General features: G+C 55.2%; 7 protein-coding genes across 7 annotated transcripts; 4 read left to right on the forward strand and 3 right to left on the reverse strand.

Annotated features, from left to right (window-relative positions):
- Positions 1-2,076: 2,076 nt before the first annotated feature.
- On the forward strand, positions 2,077-3,540 carry ColSpa_02648 (uncharacterized protein; the record flags this gene model as incomplete). Its single annotated transcript, XM_049268860.1, has 1 exon — positions 2,077-3,540. One exon carries the CDS (start codon positions 2,077-2,079, stop codon positions 3,538-3,540), a length of 1,464 nt encoding a protein of 487 aa, XP_049124817.1.
- A 1,158-nt stretch (positions 3,541-4,698) lies between these two features.
- On the reverse strand, positions 4,699-5,491 carry ColSpa_02649 (exosome complex component rrp40; the record flags this gene model as incomplete). The annotated part of the gene is made up of 2 exons (XM_049268861.1): positions 4,699-5,229; positions 5,294-5,491. The coding sequence occupies 2 exons, from the start codon at positions 5,489-5,491 to the stop codon at positions 4,699-4,701; spliced, it is 729 nt and encodes a 242-aa protein (XP_049124818.1).
- Positions 5,492-5,928: 437 nt separating this feature from the next.
- On the forward strand, positions 5,929-7,756 carry ColSpa_02650 (ribosome-associated molecular chaperone SSB1; the record flags this gene model as incomplete). The annotated part of the gene is made up of 3 exons (XM_049268862.1): positions 5,929-6,061; positions 6,136-6,262; positions 6,334-7,756. 3 exons carry the CDS (start codon positions 5,929-5,931, stop codon positions 7,754-7,756), a joined length of 1,683 nt encoding a protein of 560 aa, XP_049124819.1.
- A 607-nt stretch (positions 7,757-8,363) lies between these two features.
- On the reverse strand, positions 8,364-9,598 carry ColSpa_02651 (uncharacterized protein; the record flags this gene model as incomplete). The annotated part of the gene is made up of 2 exons (XM_049268863.1): positions 8,364-9,070; positions 9,133-9,598. The coding sequence occupies 2 exons, from the start codon at positions 9,596-9,598 to the stop codon at positions 8,364-8,366; spliced, it is 1,173 nt and encodes a 390-aa protein (XP_049124820.1).
- Positions 9,599-14,017: 4,419 nt separating this feature from the next.
- ColSpa_02652 (uncharacterized protein) lies at positions 14,018-14,302 on the forward strand (the record flags this gene model as incomplete). The annotated part of the gene is made up of 2 exons (XM_049268864.1): positions 14,018-14,038; positions 14,102-14,302. The coding sequence occupies 2 exons, from the start codon at positions 14,018-14,020 to the stop codon at positions 14,300-14,302; spliced, it is 222 nt and encodes a 73-aa protein (XP_049124821.1).
- Positions 14,303-14,870: 568 nt separating this feature from the next.
- ColSpa_02653 (DNA repair protein rad16) lies at positions 14,871-17,724 on the reverse strand (the record flags this gene model as incomplete). The annotated part of the gene is made up of 2 exons (XM_049268865.1): positions 14,871-17,630; positions 17,683-17,724. 2 exons carry the CDS (start codon positions 17,722-17,724, stop codon positions 14,871-14,873), a joined length of 2,802 nt encoding a protein of 933 aa, XP_049124822.1.
- Positions 17,725-18,929: 1,205 nt separating this feature from the next.
- On the forward strand, positions 18,930-19,208 carry ColSpa_02654 (uncharacterized protein; the record flags this gene model as incomplete). The annotated part of the gene is made up of 2 exons (XM_049268866.1): positions 18,930-18,977; positions 19,032-19,208. 2 exons carry the CDS (start codon positions 18,930-18,932, stop codon positions 19,206-19,208), a joined length of 225 nt encoding a protein of 74 aa, XP_049124823.1.
- Between the last annotated feature and the right edge of the window lie 1,320 nt (positions 19,209-20,528).

The following is a 20,528-nucleotide window of genomic DNA, read 5'->3' on the forward strand; positions in this document are numbered from 1 at the left end:
GCGAAGCCTGCGATAGCCAGATTGGTCTGACTGAGACCATGATTCTCTCTCTATCTCTGTCTCTTCTGTGCTTCAATGGGAATCCAGGAAAATTTGTGAATTTAGGCAGCTGTAGAATGGAACAGCCTCAAAACCCAACTTTGGAGACGGGAGATGACGGCGTGGGAATCCTCACCCATGACATATTCAGTGTCCGGAACTGTTCACAGTTGCTCTGCACGTTGATGACATCGAAATCCTCCCGTCCTCGAAAGCATTTCAGCTGGTATATTAGACACGTGATGAAAATGTCAACAGAGCAGAAGATGATGGAAGGTGTTGCACGATGGAAGATGGGAACATGAATCCTGTTTCAAGCAAAACCAGCAGCGTTCAGCAACATCATCGCGATGTTTCAGGTAGCCTCATACGCCAGAATACCGGCAGCTGGCTCATCGCTATCTTGTCCCATCACCTCGTCACTATTGTTGTCATGAGGAAACGTCGAGAAAGTGGAGCGATGTGGAGTTCTCCCGAGGTTGCCAATCTCGACATTGTTCCTTGCCTCGGTGAAGCAGAGTCTGCTTGAGCCATTGAGATCGACTTTGATAACCAGAGTCAGGAGTAATCGGGATGGGAATGAACTTGGTTGCACAGAAGTTGAACGTCAAGCAGCGTCCCCTGAATGTTGCTCACCCTTGTTGCACAAGACGTTGTTGGTTATGTCGTTTGCGTCCATCTCATCGTCGGCGGAAGCCTACCGCTGGGCCGGGTCTTGTGGCTATTTTAACCCAAGACCTTGTCGCAGAATAACCAATTCGAGCGGGCAGGATCCGCCACGACAGGGGTGCGTCAGCCACCTCGCCGCATCAGGAGCAAGTCCCTGGCCACTCTGTAGGTACTCTGTAATTTGTGCTCTTTCCCCAGCGCCCAGCCAGATGTGCAAGTCCCAGGTCGGGGCCAGGGCGTCTGCCGTCACTGTCACAAAACTGTGCGCCCGGACGCTCGAGACTAGAGCAAACCTGGCAGTAGTCGAGACAATGCATCCTATGCCGTCCAATGCCGCTGCGGCACAAGTTTGAGAGAGAGAGAGAGAGTGTGTGTGTATGAGCGAGTGAGAAACCATGCCAAAAACCCAACATTCGACGTGAGCGATTTGTGTGCAGACTGCGGGCTCTCGTGCCGGCATGTCGGTTTGACGGATTGAGATCATCTCCGCTGGCGTCCCTTGTCGACCTGAACGATGGAGATCTACTCCACCGCTAAGGTTTCTTGAATTTTCCCATTAAGCAGCGGTGTCTGGAACCCAGCAAAGGGATGCGCCTCTCCTCGCTGGCCGCGGGAGGCACGAATGATGGAGCACTCAATCAGGAAATGCTGCGTGGGGCCCAACTGTTCACTTTCCAGTTCCCTGCCATCAAGTACAGGTACCAAGACACGGAGACGACCAAGGGTCGTGGAGAGGCCGTGTGGCGGGGCAGTGAAGCAGCCCGTGGACACCATTGGCCGAGATTGACCAACCCAGCGAGATTATGGGGGCCTCTTGCCGATAGTGAAGTACCTGCACGTGGCCATAATTTTCCCTCTTTGCCGGTGTTTTCCATCATTAAAGACTGGCACTCATCGCCCTTGTCCCCCGACCTCCCTCATTCGAGCCACAGGGACACTGATGTACTCCCCTAACCCGTAGGCGAGCGTGGAGGCGGGAGGCAACCCAGTCCAACCTTGGATCCACTCCAACTTCCCCCGTACAACATGCCCGCCCGCCTGCTGCTGAGTGCACCTGTCTGTCTCTGGTGAGGCTGAACCACCTGCTTACACTGGCCTAATAATCCAACGGTCCCCGTTACTGCGCTGACTTCCGACTGCACTTCACCCGTTTCCTCTCTCGTGGGCTCATCGCCATCACGGCGACCGCTCATCCCACTCACAACACCATATCAATAGGACTGTACCCGTACTATCGCAGCTCGCAGACGAGGCAGCGCCGATTGCTCGTCTTCTCATTTCGCATCGCCAACGTCGTCGTCATCCGAGTGTCTCAGGTCCCTTGGGCGATTCATGTGGTGCAGCGAGTGCTGACGTGCGGTGCCGAAAATGGCTCCTCCCGCAGCCTCGTCTGAGGGTATTACTGCCCAATCAGACCTTGGCGACACTGACGACAGCTCATTATCATTCTTAGCCCCCTCAACTGACATGGTCCGACTGAAGCCAAGACGGGACATGTTTCTCTCCAGCCGCGCGACCCTAGAGCCCCGTTCGACAGCGTTATCTGGAGGAGGAATCGCTGGCGTTGTTGTTGGTGTCATTGTTGCCATCTTTCTCGCTCTTATTTGCGCCTACCCGTTCGTCGTCCGTCGGAGAAGAGCTAGGAAGCATGGATCGCCCCAACGTCTGGACACGGAGACGGCCTTCGTCCCCGGACCTATGGGTCCTCTAGGACAGGCGCCGGCGCCCGGACCCGGAGTCAACAGCCGTCTGTCATCGAAAGACTCGTTGGGTCATAAAACAGACACCTTACGGGGTACGGAAAGACAGTCTACCAAGGACATGACCCTATCATCTCACAACGGCGTCGACCGCCCTCCAAGCGATGAGCTGGCCAACCATCACCAGCGCGGCTTCACCGGCGATAGCACCCAACTGAGTGTGACGACGAGACGCGGCACTACCGAGTATTCTTTTGGACGCGCCCCTACATGGAAGAGTGAGGGATCTTACCCATGGACGCCTGCTGGTGTTGAGCTGGTTGCCACTCGCGCTGATGGAATGGATTACGCCGATGCCAACCATGGGCATAGCGCAACCTACTACAGCCCAACCATTCCTTCCGAGGCCTTTGGAATGGTCACGCCTCCTCCAACCGATGAACCACAAACGCGAGCACCGCCTCCTAGGCGCTCAAGCTCGCGGGGGAGCTCACTGAAGCTCAACCTGGCGAATATGATGCGCCGCATGGGTAGTAAGGATTCCGGCTCCACCCGAACGAAAGGTCATCCAGCACAACCTTCGCAGCCTGTTCTCAGCGAAACGCTCTCAGATTCTCCCACTGAACTCTCTGGGCCGTCATTCCGCGAGACAGGTCCCGGGGCCGTATCAGCTCGGCAGTTAGCCTCGCCCATCCACCTTCCTGTTAGTCCCATGTCGGAGCCAGGGGAGCCGGATCACGCCCAAGAACTGGAAGCAAAGAGAGCAGCCAAACATACCGAATCGCCTCCCATTTTGCCCCCCGTTGTACCTGCGCCGGGAACTGTGAACCCAATGGACATCATGGCCCCGTCAAACCCAACAGAGCATCACTGGCATACAAACCAACAGCTGTATCAGATGGCCAACTCACCGCCTAGACCAGCCCCAGCGTTGCCAAGCCCGCTCCGGAGCCGCCGCAACCGTCGCAAGCTCCTACGCCCCAGTCTCCCCCAGAGCAAGGATTCGAGCAGCAACAACAGCATCATCCTTTCCAGCAGCAGCACCAGCAGGACTCGAATGAAGTACCAAAGTTGTACGAGAACGGGCACGCTCAAGCGAACAGATGGAACGACGCAAACGGCAACAACGTGAACACTGTTACCCAAGATGTTCAAATGAGCGATGATGCCCACCATGTCGACCCTATCCATCTCATGCCTGATGACAACCAACATACCCAACACTACCTCGACGGAGACATGACTGACCCGTCTGATCACTCTCCGCCGATGCTTGGTCACGCTAGTTCCGGACCGTCTTATCAAAGCACGCCAAACACACAAATTGACAGCAGCCCATCTCCACGATCAGAAGGCAGCTCGGATATCCGTAATAGCACATCACCATACCCTGGATTGCAACCATCCCCTCGAACGTTCATCTGTGATGAATGCGGCAGGTTTTTTGATCAAGTTCATAAACTAAAGTAGGTTGAGCTCTAAAACCTAGTTGTCTACAAGTCTAATAGTCACAGTCACCACAAACGGTACCATGAGCGGCCTCATGAGTGTGCTCACCCAAACTGCGGGAAGAGGTTCGGTACCAAGACGCACTTGGATCGCCATATCAACGATAAACATAGGAAGACGAAGAAGTTCCATTGCACTGTTAGCACCTGCCCCTATTCCAAAGCCGGGGGCAAGTCCTTCCCTCGAAAGGACAACTGGAGGCGACATATGGTGAACATACACCAAGTCACACCAGTGGGTGATCCAGAACCCGACATTGTTGATGAAGCAATGGGAGGAACATGAGAAGCGGGCAGCGAAGATGTGCGAGCGAGCCGCGTTACTAGGTCAATAGAGAACGTCGTGGAATATCTGTCGACCCAGGGGGGAAACCAACAAGCCAGCAGGCGGGAGGGCGCTTGGGAAGTGGTCTGTTGGAAAATGACAGACGAGTGACTTGCAAGCCACCACCGCAGCTCGTCTGCAAATAGGAAGCAAGGGCACTTTGCAAGCTTCGGAAGAGCGGTTGTTCAGCGCAGCAGTCTCCGATCAGGACGATCTGCGTCTGCATTAGCGACACTCAGGGGTGTCATTCTTTTTTTGCCCATGAGCAATTGTGTTATATAAAGCATGCTTGCCTCCAGGAATGGGGAAACAGGAGGCAAGACGGGGACATTCTTTTGCCGGAACCTGCCACATAAGCAGCGGTTGGGCGTTTGGAGGCCCGAAGGCTGGCCAGGGTACATACATATTGTAGAACAAGGCAAAAAAGCATCACGGGGGGGCGTGTGCATGGAATTTTTTAACTTAAATCCTTGATTAGGGACCTTACGAGCTTCTTCTGCTGCTCGACTGTGAGGCCTCGTTCGTCTGTCTCCTGAATAGCTCTTCCTACAGCAATGATGACCTTGACGCTCTCGCTGTTGACCCAGATCTTGCCATTTCGGCCTACGGCCGTCTCGAAGGCCGCACCTGTGGCACCCAGCTCCTCCAATACAACGAGATCCATCGTCTTGGGCATGAGCAAGCGGCGCGCCATGCCGAGGGAAATGTTGAAGAGCATGCCGCCAACAAGGGGGCCTAGGCCGTCGGCCTTGCCGGTGGACTGATAGACGCACTCGAGCTCGGGGTCCATGTGCTTGTTCGCGAGCGTGACGCGGGCGTAGACGAGGGCGCCGGAGGCCAGCTGTGGGCGAGTCTTTTTCGTGGCCATCTCGAAGGAGAGTTGGGGCAGGATCGCGGGCGTTGAGTAATCGGCCAGGAGGACGTAGTAGAGTTCGGCAGCGGTGCGCTGGACGGTGCCGACGACGAGGTCGCCAACGGCGGGAATGTACTGTTGGATATTTATCAGCAAAGCGCGCGCAGTAAGGCTGGGTTGTTCGAGGGACCGGGCTTACCCGTCCGCTTGTCTGCTCAACCCATATCGAGTTCTTCTTGCGGTCGGAGACCAGCTTGCCGGCGATGGTGGGCACTATCTGCCTGGGAGGGACATGTCGAAGGCCGGGACCGAGTCGCAGGGGAAGTTTCTGATGTGACGGGATCAAAGAGGCATCGATCTCGTCGCCAGGGAGAACAAAGGGGCCGGCAGAGGCCATCGCGAAAGTTCTGGTCGGTGGACGATGTGATGTTGAATTGGAATCGCCAGGGTCAGAGCCGAATCTCTTCTCGTTTTTTCGCCTTCTGCGCCGTCTGTATTCAGCCTTGCAGCAGGAAGTTGAAAGCTTTGGCGGGGCACCCACCTCGTCCAGCGAATTGGATTTGATTGGGACACGGCCCGGGGTGTGTGGGGGAAGAGTGGGCAAATGCGAGCGTCCCACTGGGCGGTAGAGCGACTGGGAATTTTTTTTCCCTTGCCCAAAATTTTGGCACTTTTGAACCCCACCATTAACCACCATTGAAAACACTCCTCTCCGAGATCTCGACAGGAACCCGCGAAACCCAAACACAACCAAAAAGGCCCGTAATCCTCTCGCCCTTCCTCGAGCAAAGTTTCCGACGCAACACCCTCAAATCCTCTTTGCGACCTTTAGACATGGCTGCGAACGGTGACTCGCGGCCCGCGCCGGGCGACCGCACCGTCATTGGTATCACCTTTGGCAACTCCAACAGCTCCATCGCCTACACCGTGGACGAGAAGGCCGAGGTTATCGCCAACGAGGACGGAGGTGAGTTATGCTGGCGGGAGCTGTGCTGGATAGCGAAGTGGGACGCAGTGCTGACAATACGGGATTTCTGCCAGACCGTCAAATTCCCACCATCCTCTCCTACGTTGATGGAGACGAGTACTACGGCGCCCAGGCCAAGAGCTTCCTCATCCGGAATCCCAGCAACACGATCGCATACTTCAAGGACTTCCTTGGCCAGGAGTACGGTTTATCCCCTCTGCCTATCTCTCTTTCTCTCGTTGACTGCGTCTGACTGACACGTCCACAAATAGCTTCAAGTCCATCGACCCCACCCACAACCACGCCTCCGCCCACCCCCAGGCTGTCAACGGCACCGTCTCCTTCGCCGTGAAGGACAAGGAGGGCGCCGAGGAGCCCACCAACGTCTCCGTCACCGAGGCCGCTACGCGCTACATCCGCCGCCTCGTCGGCTCCGCCACCGACTACCTTGGCAAGAAGGTCACGTCGGCCGTCATCACCGTCCCCACCAACTTCTCCGAGAAGCAGAAGGAGGCCCTCGTCAAGGCTGCCAACGACGCCGGCCTCGAGGTGCTCCAGGTCATCTCTGACCCCGTCGCCGCTGTTCTCGCCTACGATGCCCGCCCCGAGGCCAAGGTCGAGGACAAGATTGTCGTTGTTGCCGACCTGGGCGGCACCCGCTCCGACGTCGCCGTCGTCGCCTCCCGCGGCGGCATTTACACCATCCTCGCCACTGCCCACGACTACGAGTTCTCCGGCAGCCACCTCGACCAGGTCCTCATGGACCACTTCGCCAAGGAGTTCATCAAGAAGCACAACACCGACCCCCGCGAGAACGCCCGCTCCCTGGCCAAGCTTAAGGCCGAGTCCGAGTCCACCAAGAAGGCTCTGTCCCTTGGCACCAACGCCAGCTTCAGCGTTGAGAGCTTGGCGGAGGGCTTCGACTTCACCTCCACCATCAACCGGTTACGCTACGAGATGGTCGCCCGCAAGGTCTTTGACGGCTTCAACCGCCTCGTCGAGGGTGTCGTCAAGAAGGCCGAGCTCGACGTCCTCGACATCGACGAGGTCATCCTCGCCGGCGGTACCGCCCACACCCCGCGCGTCGCCACCAACTTCGCCAACCTCTTCCCCGAGTCCACCAAGATCATCGCCCCGGCTACCCAGGCCTCCGCCATCAACCCCTCGGAGCTCCTTGCCCGTGGTGCTGCCCTCCAGGCCTCGCTGATCCAGGAGTACGAGGCCGAGGACATCGACCAGAGCACGCACGCCGCCGTCACCGTCGTCAAGCACATCGCCAACGCCATCGGCGTCGTCGGTGCCAACGACGAGTTCGTCCCCATCGTCCCTGCCGAGACGGCCGTCCCCGCCCGCCGCACCGTCCACATCGCCGGCCCCAAGGAGGGCGGCGACGTCCTCGTCCGCATCGTCGAGGGCGGTGCCCACATCAAGGTCACCAAGCCCGAGCCCAAGGCCAAGCCTGAGGCTAACGGCGACGAGGACGACTCCGACTTCGACTCCGACGAGGAGGAGGAGGAGACCCGCGAGAAGATCTGGAAGGTCGGCCCTGTCCTGGCCGAGGCCGCCGTCCGCGGCGTCAGCAAGGGTGCCAAGGTCGAGGTCACCATCAACGTTGCCGCCGACCTGGGCGTCACGATAACGGCGAGAGAGGTTGGCGGTAAGGGCGGTGTCCGCGGCAACATCAAGGCTCCTTGAACGGGTCTTGTCGCGGAGGGGTAGTTGTTTTTTCACGACTTGTAGAAGCGCGCGCGTCAGCGACGGCCGGCCAGGCGCAAGAGTGGTAAAAAAAAAGTAGAAAAAGGCTAGGAGGTGGGGAGGACCGTGTTTCCTCCCCCCTCGTTCTGGTATAGACATGGGTTTCTTAGGAGGGGGAAGGAAACGACTCAAAAGACATGGAAATGAATGACTGGAATATAGAGCAAGAGCAAGAGTTGAGGACTTTGAAAAGAAAGCATTGAAGAAAGTCATAGACCATTGAACTTCTCGCGAGTCGTTCTGGGATACGGGGGTTCCCGGATGTTGATACCAAACGTCTCGTCGAACCCCGGGCACGATGAATGCGCGACTGAATCCATAATCCGCTGCAATTAGCAAGCAACACGAAAAAGAAGAAAAAAAGTACAAGTTTCCACTGGCTGTGCATGGAGAAATGGAGAATGCATTGTTGATGAAGGAAATAAAGGGGGCATCGCTTATGCAAATGTACGCCTGCCCATAACACCTCGCTGTAACTTGAGAAGTAGCCCAAAACTAGGTCACGGAAACCTCTCCTCGTCCCTGCCATGTCCATCCACCCTCCTACTTATGTGACAGCACCCGGTAGCCTCCACGCGACAAGATCGTCCCGCACGTCAAACTCCTCGAGCTCCCTGTTTCGTCTTGACGCCTCGCGTCCACGGTCGCTGCTCCCCATCGTCGGCGCCAGACTCACAATGCTGCCGTCACGGCTCCTCGAGCGCCCGTAGCTACGTCTAGTGACGCCACCGTCTCCCTCTCGACCCCTCAGGCGGCTGTTAGATCCCCGACGGGCGACATTGCTCGCTCCAGCGGTACTGCTGGCGCCATCGCCGCGGCCCGTAACGACGGTCGTCATGCTTCGTATGCTCCTGTCGCTGGAGCCGCTGTTGTTGCGAGAGTGGTGGCGGTGGCCATTGTGAAGGCGGTGAAGGTGAAGGTGGTCCTGCTGAGGCGGGTCCGGCTGCTGCTGCTGTTGTTGTGATTGCTGCTGTTTCCGCTCCATCTTACGGAAATCTGAAGGTCGGAGGGTGCCGCCCATGCCGCCCTCATCAGAGCTGAGGGAGCCGCTGTTGTCGAGGTCGAAGGTCGCCGTCTTTTTGCCGGTACGTCCCTGGCGACCTGTCCGCCAGCCGTCGCCACCCGAGAAGATGTCTTCGATGCACTGGTCAGCAGGGAGCTCGCCAGGCTGGCAGGACCAGGAGGCTGCGAGAGCACGACGGTACATGTCTTGCACCTCAGAGGCGTCACGAGACTTGGCCATGGTCGGGAGTTCTATGATAGGTCATCAGTATAGGAACAGAAGAAATTCAAGAATCCAGGGAAGGCAAACGTACGTCCAGCGTCATCCTGTTCGACCGATTCGCCTGCTACGATGCCGGCAATCCCTCCAAAGACAGGCGCAGTCCTCAGTGGGGGCGCAGAGTAGTTCTTGTCGCCGTCGAGCTGGAGCATCAGGATGCCAATCTTCAAAGTGCTGTTGATCTTGCTCTCCTGCATGAGGTAGCGCCTTACGATACCATCCATAACGTCCGGCTCATCCGTGATGGGAGCCCTCTGCGACAGGGGACTCTGGCTGGTGCCACTGCTACGCTTGCGCGAGTGGCCGCGGTCAAAGCTTACGCTCTCACGAGCGAGACCATCACTCTCCTCGACGTACTCGCTAAGGTTAAGCTTGACGATGCCAAGGGAGATCTTCTCCTCGCGGCCGCTGCCTGGGAACTCTTGCAGAACCTCGAATTCAATGGGGCACTCGGTCAGGTTGTTGTTCTTGTCGATGCTGATCCGGATGTGGCTGACCATCTTCGAGTAGTTGTACTCAACCTTGTGGTTGGAGATGGGGCATTTCGGCGTCCGCCCCCGGTGCTCGGCGTGGATGGAGTGCGAGAGATGCCATTTTACTATTGATGTTCCGGAAACCAGCGGGACGTTGTTCAAGTCGTAGATCTGGAGATGGGTCAGCAAAACAAACTCGAGCCTCTACAGAGAGGTAACTCTGGCGGGAGGGGTTCACACCTTTAGGTGTAGCTCAAACTTTGGCTGCGTCACAAAATGTCAGCCGTAAACCGTTCGCTGAGTGGTCGCCTTCTCAACGCCGCGAACCCCTCCACTTTTTCTTTCTTTCGGATTGAGTTTCCCGCGACAGGACGTTAGATGTGAGGGTTTACCTTTCTGTTTTTATTGACTGTGGGAAGGAAGCCCCCGTTAGCCATGCTCTTGAGGGGACTCATGTTGGCGAATAAATCGCTGATGACAAAGAAGAGTGACGAGAGCAAGAGCGAGAACAAAACGAGGCGGGGACTTGAAAGCCCCGGGCCCCAACAAGACTTGGTTCAAGGGAGAGACATGGGAATGATGAGAATGTTGGTTTGAGAGCAACAGGTGAGTAAGGCTGCGAAGGGAAAAGCCACCAAGCTCTCTCCGGGGTTGTCTCAGTGAGACCTCAGCCTCATGCAAGGTCAAGGTGAGCAGACAGCAGCCCACGTGGTGGAAGGGAATGTTGATTCAGGTGAACAAGAGGGATACAAGAAGGGCACGACGACAGGAAAATTCACCTCGACGACAAGGGACGAACGATGAGTGAGGATAAGACAGAGAGGGGAACAGATGATGGAGGCTTACTCAAGGAAGCCATGTTTCATGGAAGGCATGGCTGGTCGGGGTCTCGTCGGGGAACAGGTTAATAATACCTGCCTCCTGGGGTGAGGACCGCGCGCGCGGCGTCGGAGGAATGAGGGCGGACGGGTTACGTGCAAGGATAGGCAAGGCAGATGCAGGCGCAAGTGCAGGCACGCAGAATGGCCTAAACGACACGAACGAGAGACTGGTTTGCCCTGTCTGTCAGCCAGCGGCGCTCGGTTTCGGAATGGTCGGATAATACGGTAACGAGGGGCTGAAGAGGGGTGGTGCGGAAACTGTCTATACGGCTAATAGATAACGGGATGCCGGCACCGTGATCCTGAGTTTTCTCTGGGTGTCCGTTGAAGGAAAGGCTCGGGGTTGCATGCGAGATCAACGACCAATCGCCGACTATCTGACCGGTGCGTCGTCCGCACGTTCGTCCCCCTTCGTCCGTCCGCGGGCGTCGATGGGAGAGATCAAGAGAGTGGTAGAGGCGAGCTTGGATGGAACAGGGGGTGGTCAGGAATTCGGGGGTTCCAGTCCGTCCAGTGGCGGAATTACTCAGCAAACAAGGGGGTCGGATTATGTACAGTATCGCAAAAGGGTCGTGGACAGTTGCTCGACGACAATGGCTGGGAGTATAAACGAATATATGGCTTTTGGAAAAAAATGTTCGTGCCAGTTTCTCGTTTAACCCTTGTTTTTCGGATGATGAAAGAAGAGAGTTTGAGCGAGGTCAGGCGACTACGTAACTCATCCGTTATGCTGGAAGCGTGCTTAGCCAGCCAGCACCAATGGCCCTGGGCATCCTGGGCGTCCGACAGGCGACACCGCTGCAGCGACGGCATGTGCCTTGAGCCAAGTGAAATGAGCCACAACGGATCCTCGGATCTATCTGTATTAGCCTGCGCCACACCAGAACATCCGCTCGAGCATCGTGAGTGTCGCTGCTACCATTCGAATGCTGAACAGCCAGTGTCTAACTGATTCTGCTGTAATTGCTCCGGAAAGACGTATATTAATCATACTAACAACATTTTGATTTTATGAATCTGTTCATCAGGTGAAATCCTCGTTCATAAGAAATAGACAGCCATTTAGATACCTCACTTGTAGCGCATGAGGTCCGGCAACACATGCTTGCGTACGTAAGCACCTCTTGCCACTGAAGCAAGGCGCCGAAGCAAAGGCAAGACAGTGGATCCCTACCGTTACAAGGGAGCCTGGGATGCTAATCGCAGTGCAAAATGCCAAACGTGCTCTGCAAAGCCGAACTCTCTCATCATCAACCTCGCCATGGCAGTGGTGTCACCTCTACGAGGCTCTTTGGCTATCGAGCTTTAATCCCAATCCGGCGATGATAGCCAGAACCATGTTAGAGCACTGCTGCCGCTAAACCCCCATTTATTGAGTCGCAATCTCGCATCTGGCGTTGAACAAAGATCCACGGGATGGCTTCAAACATGCCACTCGATCATAAATCACAATAACATCACTGACTGCCGGGCTGTGTGTTCCGCCGGTTTGCTTTCCCACCTTTGCAGCGACACATCTCCGAACGCACAATATTGCAGGCAACTCTATTTCATTCCGCCAACCGCGGTGGACGTCCGCCTGCAGCCCTAGCTACATTGGGTTCTTGGAGAGTTTGTGAGGCCATCGACATGTTGCCTGTGAGTGAGAGGCCTCGGCCGACAACAACTCACATCTGGTGACCGTTAGCGCTGGCCTGGCTATTTGATCTTACGATCCCGGTAACTTGAATACATGGGGTATCAAGCTTCCTCAGCTTACCAACAAACGCTTCTCATGGATCCTCTAGCTGGCCCACGCTCGCTGCTCCTGGAAGTGAGGATTAGGCTCCTTCTGAAGTCTCGCAAGGGTCTATAGCCGATCAAGGTGGCTCAAAGCTTCCCGAAAGACAACGGACCGGATACCAATGGTTCAACTCCATTCATTGGGAGCCTGGCCCCGAAATCGACAACACGCGAAGAGGATGTGTACAACCTGGACCAGGGCCTCATGGCTTCCCGAACCCAGCTTGCTCAGGCACGAACACAACGAGCCAGTAATAATATCGTTTCTCGCGAGACTGCCCCGAGGCCCAGTGTCTCGCTCTGCCTTCCAAGCCTCCAAAGATCCGGAACAGGCCGAATGTGCGTCAGGATGATCGTTCGAATTGTATTGTCACTCGTGCACGTTGCGAACTTCAAGACAAGGCACGAGAGACTGCATTCGCGATACGATCTGTGGCGTCGAGGACACACCACTTCTCCGCCATTACGCCCTCGCCCAGACAAACCAGATGAGAAGGGCCATTCCAGACACTTCGTGAAACCTCCCGAAAGGGGCCTCAAAGCCAAGCAAGCGACCAGGGATAGTCGGAGTGGAAGTCCTTCAAAGAGGGTCACACCCAGCAGCAATACCCGCCCCGGGGCTCGACATCCGTGCTGCCGTCACCCGTTCGCCGCCTTTCAGTGGCCGTCCCTCGCTTGCGTGACGCAGTGCCGTCTCCACACCTCACCACCAAACCCCGGCTCGGCGATGCCCAAGCTTGAGATTGCTAAGAAATTCTCCGAGCCGCATACGTCATGCTTTCCAGTACCTCTTGCCCAGACGAGCTATGTCATCTCTTCGCGAGAACCTGTTTGGGAGGGGAGGGAGGAGGAAAAATTAAGACAGCCACGCGCAAACCACAGCAGCCACCACGTTTTTCTTGGTTCCAAGCTTGGCTGGGGAGGGGCTGGTGCGGTACGTACCGTCCAGGCTCAGAAAAGCACCATGACATGCTCGTCTCCAATCATCAATGGAGCTCTTAGGCTCTAATCCAACGCAAACGCCAGAAACATGCAATCACAACGTCGATACAGAGAAAATCACCTGCACTCTAACGTAAGGGGGCCACCCAAAACGGCCCCCTTCACACCTTATTCCACTGCCCCTTTGGGACGGTGCGTTCGCTCTGGCTCCATCGAGCCTCTCAGATAACGTCTGGTGATGACTGGGAGGCCCCTTTGGCTCCGCCTAACAATGCGCGTGGGCTGCGGCCAAGTCATGCCCTCATCTCAATTTATTTGGTCTTCATCAGTCAATGTTCGGCATGTATCCTTGGCGTTAGTGTACTGCGGCGGCAATGGATACGAAAGGAATTGAGGGAGGGATGAAAAAAAAAAGGTGATGTATCACGGGAGATTACTACCTAGCTTGACGTCACTATGCGGTGTACCGGTAGCAGATCGCTTCCCTCACACCTCACATCCGGTCCAAATCTAGCAACCCGACGAGTAATCTAATGTGTGATAACGGGTAGCCTGCAAAGAAGAAAATTCGTCAGTGTGGGCTGGAGGAGCATTGTGTCACCACACGTGTGATGTAAGGCCGTGTGGTAGGTCACAAGGGGGTGCGTATTCCGGCTGCATCTGGTTGAATATGGTTCGAACAATGTATATAAGACCCTTTTTCTCTTCCCCATCGATAGGAGAAGTATTAATTTACCACAGCACAATTCAATAAGCAATCAAATAGCCACAGCTTTCGAGGCGAACACTTCCATCATCACTACCAAACCACCACAACACAACACAACACATAACCGCAAAAATGGGCGCCGTTGTCTCTTGCGTAAGTTCCATATCCTACTCAAAAGGACATCTAAATCAAAAGTACTAACAATCAAATCTTCAGATTCAATCCGTTTTCCGTACCATCGGTAACTGCTTGACCTCGATCGTCTCCGGTATTGGAGGTATCCTCACCGCCATCATCGGCGGCATCGTCTCCTTCTGCAACATCATCATCAGCTTCCTCACCTGCGGCTACTGCGGACGCCGCGGTGGCGGTGGCCGTAAGACACGCCACACGACCACGACTAGAAGTCGAGTCTAAGCCGTCCCTCGTCTGCAAACATCCTACACACGTAGCACCGCATCAAGCGTTGTTACTATACCACGAGTCGGATGAGGGAGACTTTCACAAGTAACGACATGAGCATTTACGATTATCGAATTCTTCGCGAGAAGGGAGGAAGGAGGTAATCATGGGGAGGAGGCATGAATACCTGCGGCTGCTTTAATCGAGCGCGCGCGCATCAGCTTTGACAGCATACCCGAGTTTTTCTTTTTACGATACCCAGATACCAGCTAGCTTAGCTTCAATGGCATAACCTGATATCCACAAACTCTTGGTTCCTTTGACGATGTGATGATGTTAAGCCATCGAGCGAGAGTGAAGTTTCCAATGGCACCAGTTATCAGTATTTGCTAAGCTGGTGCTTGCACAATAGCCGTAAATCAATCAGAACTCTTTCTAGCTGATTAATCAGTCCCTGCAATGGTATTTACACTCAATCATGCGAGTCTGGCGAAGATGATCTTATTTCTCGCCTGGCGCTGGGCACATCGCCGCTGCACGTGTACCTATGTTGCAATGGGATATCATTACCTATGTAATACATCTAATCTTCCAACACGTTCCGATTAAAGAAACCATAAATCTGCCGCCCAGCCTCCTTACCAACCATTGGCTCTAACTCCTGCTCGCTCAAGTTGGCAACCTCCCGCAGATTTTCTGTCGCCAAGACCAGCCGCATGATGTTCTTGGGGTTGACGCCTGGCACGGCGCCAAGCATCTCCTGCGGCTCCAGGTTGAATGCCTGGTCTTCAGCCTTCATGTCCTTGTCCAACCCGGCGCGGACCGCGGCGATCGGATCCGGCTCGTCCTCCTGCGTCTTGAGCGACTCGAAGATCTCGGCCGTTTGGTACGGCGAGGATGACCAGATGATACGCAGCTTCGGGAATGCCAGCGTGAGCAGGACGAGCTTGGATTGCAGGTCGGACGACACGTTGGTCGGCGCGATGCTATTGAAGCTGCCAGAGAGGTCGGCGAAGGGCTCCAGTGTGAAGGATTTGTTCTGGTCGAACTCGATGAGGAGCATGGGGCTCTTGTAGTGCTGGAACATGGTCTCGCACTGGGCGTACAGGCGTCCGTCCTTGAATGATGAGATCAAATCGCTGATGGACTTGCGCTCGACGCAGATGTTGGGCGACAAGACGTAGTCTCCTACTGTCAGCATGCAGGGAACGATGATCATGGACCGGCCGTGCAGGAGTGACGGCAACGACGAGCGGAACTCTCGTACGTCGACGACCACACGAGGCGGTTGCGCTGTCGCGGCGAGACGTCCACCACCAGCGATTCGCGTGTTGACTGTTCGCAGAAAGGCATCCTGCGGGTCCTCGGCGCCATGCGGATCTACCGTCATGACCAACGACATGGACGCCCGCTCCTTGATGAGCTTCGTAAACGCGTCCTTCTCGCGTCGCACGCTTGATAGGTAGCGTTGTTCCTCTACCGACTCGCCGTAGTACATGAAGTACACGCGGACATTTCTGTCGTTGTGGGATGACCGATAGACCTCGACTCGACGGATGAAGGCAGCATCGGGCTCGTACATGATGATGTACCGCGGCTTGACCTCTTCCAGGACGTGCTCGTCCTGGTCTCCATCGTACGCGTGTATGACGACCAAGTCTTGCATCTCGTACAGCTGATAGTAGTCCTCCATGTTCTCTAGGGGGTCGGTAACGATTTCCGGCTTCTGCTCTGCTTCCTCCTCCGTGATTTGCACCTCAGCCATAAGGTCTTCAACCTCTGCCGGTCGCTCGAAAAATTGAAGAATGCTGCCATTGTCGGCTCGGCCAAGAGACGTTCCCGCAGCACCGCCGCCTCTCATCCGTCTCCGCTTGTTTGACGGCGCCTTGCCCCGAAGCCGCTGGCCTGATCGATCAGTAGCACCGTTCAAAGCTTTCTGGTTCTCGGAGAAGAGCGTCGCATTCACTTGAGCAAATTCTCTCTTCCACCTCAGATAATTGCGTAATTTCCGTCGCATCATGAAGGCGGCGGATGGCTGGTCTTCGTCTTCCTCATCTTCCTTGGTTGGGTCCTTGTCGACTTTTGGTTTGAAGTGCATCGTTTGCAGGTAGTCGCGAAGTTGCCGGCAAGTGTTGGTATCGCCGCACATGATGAGTATAGTACCGTTGGAGTCATCGCGGACCGGAGGATCGAAATGCATGCTGTTGTCGATTTCCGTCAAGACGTCTGCCAACCACGCCCATTTCGGTTGTTCCTCGAGAACAGGCCGGAGCGAATCGATGTTCGCGTCCGCTGTGGCAGCCTTTGAGCTGGCAGAGTAGACTCGTCGCCGTGCTGTCTCGAAGATCGTTTGGGCCGCGTCAAGAAACAGCCAGGGGGACTGGTTCTGCCTTGTTGAGCCAGGAGGCGGGGAATGTGCAGCGTGAATGGTGTCCAGATGTTGCAAGAACGAGACGGCATCAAGGGTGAGAACTGACTGAAGCATGCCTCGAAGGACGCTCAAGTCGTTGACGATTTGCCGGGTCTTCCAGCTGACTCGGTGCCAGTTAGGGTCGAGCTGCCTTCTGATGATCACGTCAAAGTTCTTGTGCAAGGCGCTGTCAAGATTCCAATCCTCCATCTCTAGGCCGGTATTACCCTTCTTCAACTCGTGGATGCTGACCTCCACACACTCCAGGATAGCGTTTTGAATGTCCCTCATAGCCTCGCTCATTGAGATGTTCAACTCGATGACTTCGGCAGTCTTTTTCCCTTCCAGCGACTGGGCAACCGTCACGTGAAAACGTGGCCACAACGAAGCTTTTCTCAGAAAAAGGTTTCTCATCATGGTGGTTAGCGGGGAAAACCCGGTTGAGAATGGATCGGGGTTGTCGGCGAATGCCTTTAAAAAGCCAGCTTTGTTCTTCTGCCGGTAAATTCGCAGAATGAAGGCTTCTAGAGACGTCGCCACGACGCGATCGGCGTGCAGAACAATAAGGCCTGTCACTTTCTCAGCATCGAGGAGGTTGGTCAGGAGATCGACAACCAAGATCCGCGACGTGATGCTGAAGATTCCACCGCGGGTATACATCTTTTCTCTAGCGCCAACGCTGGTGAAGTCGGTGTTGACAACTGTGAGGCCCCTGGCGTTGGGGGACATGCTGATAGCGGCATGCTCGGCCAATGCCTCTCCAATCCAGTTGTTCTCTCGGTCATCGGCCCCAACGAGGATGATCAGGTTGTTGCCTGCTGCATCATAGGAATGAAGCAGATTCGTGACCAGGCGCATCAGCCCCAAGCCCCGGGCGAGGACGACCAGCTCATCTTCAATCCTTAGCTCTTGGAAGAGGTTCTGCTGGTATTCCTGGGCGGGGTCAGCTTGACGAGATGTAATCGCCATGGGGTTTGGTACTTACAAGCGGTAGTGAGAGCTTGACCGGCTGAGCGTTGGTTGACATGGTGCATCGTGCCTGGGTGTGAGAAGACGCAGCGGTACCAAGTGAGGTTGGTGGTTACATAAGGTAGTGCAAGACATCATAACTGGATGGGGACCTCACCACAGTACCTTACTGTCCCAGGGTACTACAGTGTGAGAACTGTGTAGCTCAATATACTGTTTGTCCGTCGGGCTTCCCCGCCTAGCACTGTACATCGCCGTCTCAAGACTGGGAGGTTTGAGAGAGTCAAGCTTCAAAAAGTTGTCTCGTTGAATGAGACATAACGTGCAGTGAAGCTTGTGTTCTCTAATGCGAATAGCTGTAGACTGGTATTATCGGATTGCTGGTGAGCGAGAGGCTACGGCCTGGGGAGGGGAAGCAATGCATGAACTAACAGCCACCCTGGGTCGACTGTTAGGTTATTCACTCTCAAAGCTCTCGCTTGGATACTTTCCATATAAGCAATAGGCATGTTTCGCGTTCTCACATCATCCAACTTTAATGACTTCTCTCATATACATCTTGGTACAGCCATCACCACCCAGTAAATACGGCGGCAGCCAGTCCTCACTGGCCAAACGGTCGCAGATACAATGCTACCTTGCAGGCCCGGACCCGTCCCCATGTCGGGGATCTTCAAGAGCGATCATGATTAGCGCCAACGTCAATCAAATCGACGTGACCCTGCAACGATAACTGGTAGATGCATTCGTGGGGGCTATGGAGACTGGCGTGCTGTCACTGCAATACGCCGTCCTCTGTCAGGTTTCTGGCCCAACCTGCAACATGTTAGCGGCCTCGTGATACATAGTATGCACGTAAGTCGCCGGTGACGCACAGGAATCTGGCCAGCATCTTCCCATCCCGTGTAATGGCTGCTTGGGAGTCCAGCCATGGGCCGCCGAGGCAGGCAACCAATAGAAGGGCAAGGGCGTTGTCTTTCTTTCTCAGGAGGCCTTCCAGGTTAGCGGGGATGTGTTGCTCGGGTTTGTCACTACTTCCTCCCCCCCTTTGGGGGAACGACGTCATCAGCCGTCGCAATCCTCCACGTACCGCACGCGACGTCTCAACTCACATGTAAGCCACTCACAAAGATAGTTTATAAACAGCCCATTGTCCTGCCCTGTTCCGTCTCTTTTCCCTAGCTTAGACAACACGCTTGAATCAAATCAAAACCCAATACACACAAAACCACTTACCCAAACAAACAAAATCACCTATTCACAATGGCCGACAAAGTGAAGGAACTCGTCAACAACATCACCCAGGGCAACGTATGTAGAGAATGAACCAGTTCATCGAAGAATTTCAGGCTGACGTACGATCAGAACTCCGACAAGGAGAAGCAGTTCAGCACCCAGCCCATCAAGGAGGGTGGTGCATCCGACCCCAAGTTCGCCGCTCACCAGGCGCACCCCGGTCCTGCCATCCCTAAGGACTTTAACGCCCAGGAGGAGGGCACCAAGGAGGAGCGCCGTGCCAAGGCGGAGGCTTTGAACAAATAAATGACGACTTGCCTACGAGGCTGCATCTTCAGGATGCTTGACGATGTATGACCAGTCACGACTTGTAGCACATGGAAATGGAAAGGGGAACACATCAGGCACTGAAGACTTCGGAATTGGTCGGCGATAGCGTCGTAATACTGCCAATGAATTCATGAATCGATTCCCTTACAATCTGAGACTCTTTACACAACCTGGGTTCCCCGGGCAAACAAAAACCGCGCATTTTCTGATGGAGTTGAAACAATGACTGCAGTGTTGAAGCGTCGTGTTGAATGATCAATCATAGTAACAAATGATGCTCAGAAGCTATTACCAAACTGGATAGTTGACATGCATCTATCTGTACTCCCATCTCTACCCATGCAGCTTGGCTTTTTGAGGGGGAGCAACCATGGGATGCTACCTCAGCACGCTGCAGTTGGCAGTTGCGCGTCCCACCCATGACGACAGACTTCCTCCTCATTCCACGTGGCGGTGCAAACTCGGCATTCTGTGGCTGGTACGAATGGGCAGTCAGTCCGCGGAAGGGGAACAGTGGAGAGGCCCGGGCCTGAGCAGACGCCCGAGCTGCGCCCGAGAGAGGGAAACATGGTAGCCGGCTGCCCACTGAAACGAACGACTCAGCCACCTGCAGTGGCCCAAGGCCGGTTACGAGCCCCGTCCACTCACCAACCTCCGCTGGGTGTACGTAGCACTGGGGTGGGCTGCGCAAGGCGCCTTGGGTTGGACACCTGAGTGAGTCCATCAGTCGTGTGCCATTCCTTCTCCCGCTCAATCAGGTCCCGAGCAACACTATCCCATTCGCATTTGCACAAAACACACCGCAACCACCACCACCACCACCACTACCACCCGGACCTCACCCTCGTGCAGCATAACCTTCCGTTTTACTCAGCCTTCCCGGGAGCCTTTTTACGATATTCCTAGGTCCCCCCATTGAGTGATGCGAGTCCACATTTCTTGAAACGCCCCCGGACCCGGAAGCTCTGGCATCTTTGACCACAAGCTTATCGCTCTCCTGCGCAGCTTTGCTTTTTTTGGACGCAGAGTGGCTGCCTCACATACTGTTACTGACTGCATAGTACGGACGCTCGCTGTACTGTACCTTGCTTCCTCAACACATCCAACCGATCGCCTTCCATCCACTTGTCCCAGGGACCTTGTCCACTTCGTTGCTGAAAGCGACCAACCTACGAACCGCCATCCCAAAAGAGGAGGTGTCTTGTTTGCCCAGACTAGTCACCACCTACGGACCAAGCGCCATTTGCCATTGCCCACACACGCGTACGTACGACGCAAACCGCTGCGACTACGGTG

The sequence above is a fragment of the Colletotrichum spaethianum genome (genome assembly GCF_022836535.1).
Source record: "Colletotrichum spaethianum MAFF 239500 DNA, contig05, whole genome shotgun sequence".
Classification (NCBI taxonomy): Eukaryota; Fungi; Ascomycota; class Sordariomycetes; order Glomerellales; family Glomerellaceae; genus Colletotrichum; species Colletotrichum spaethianum.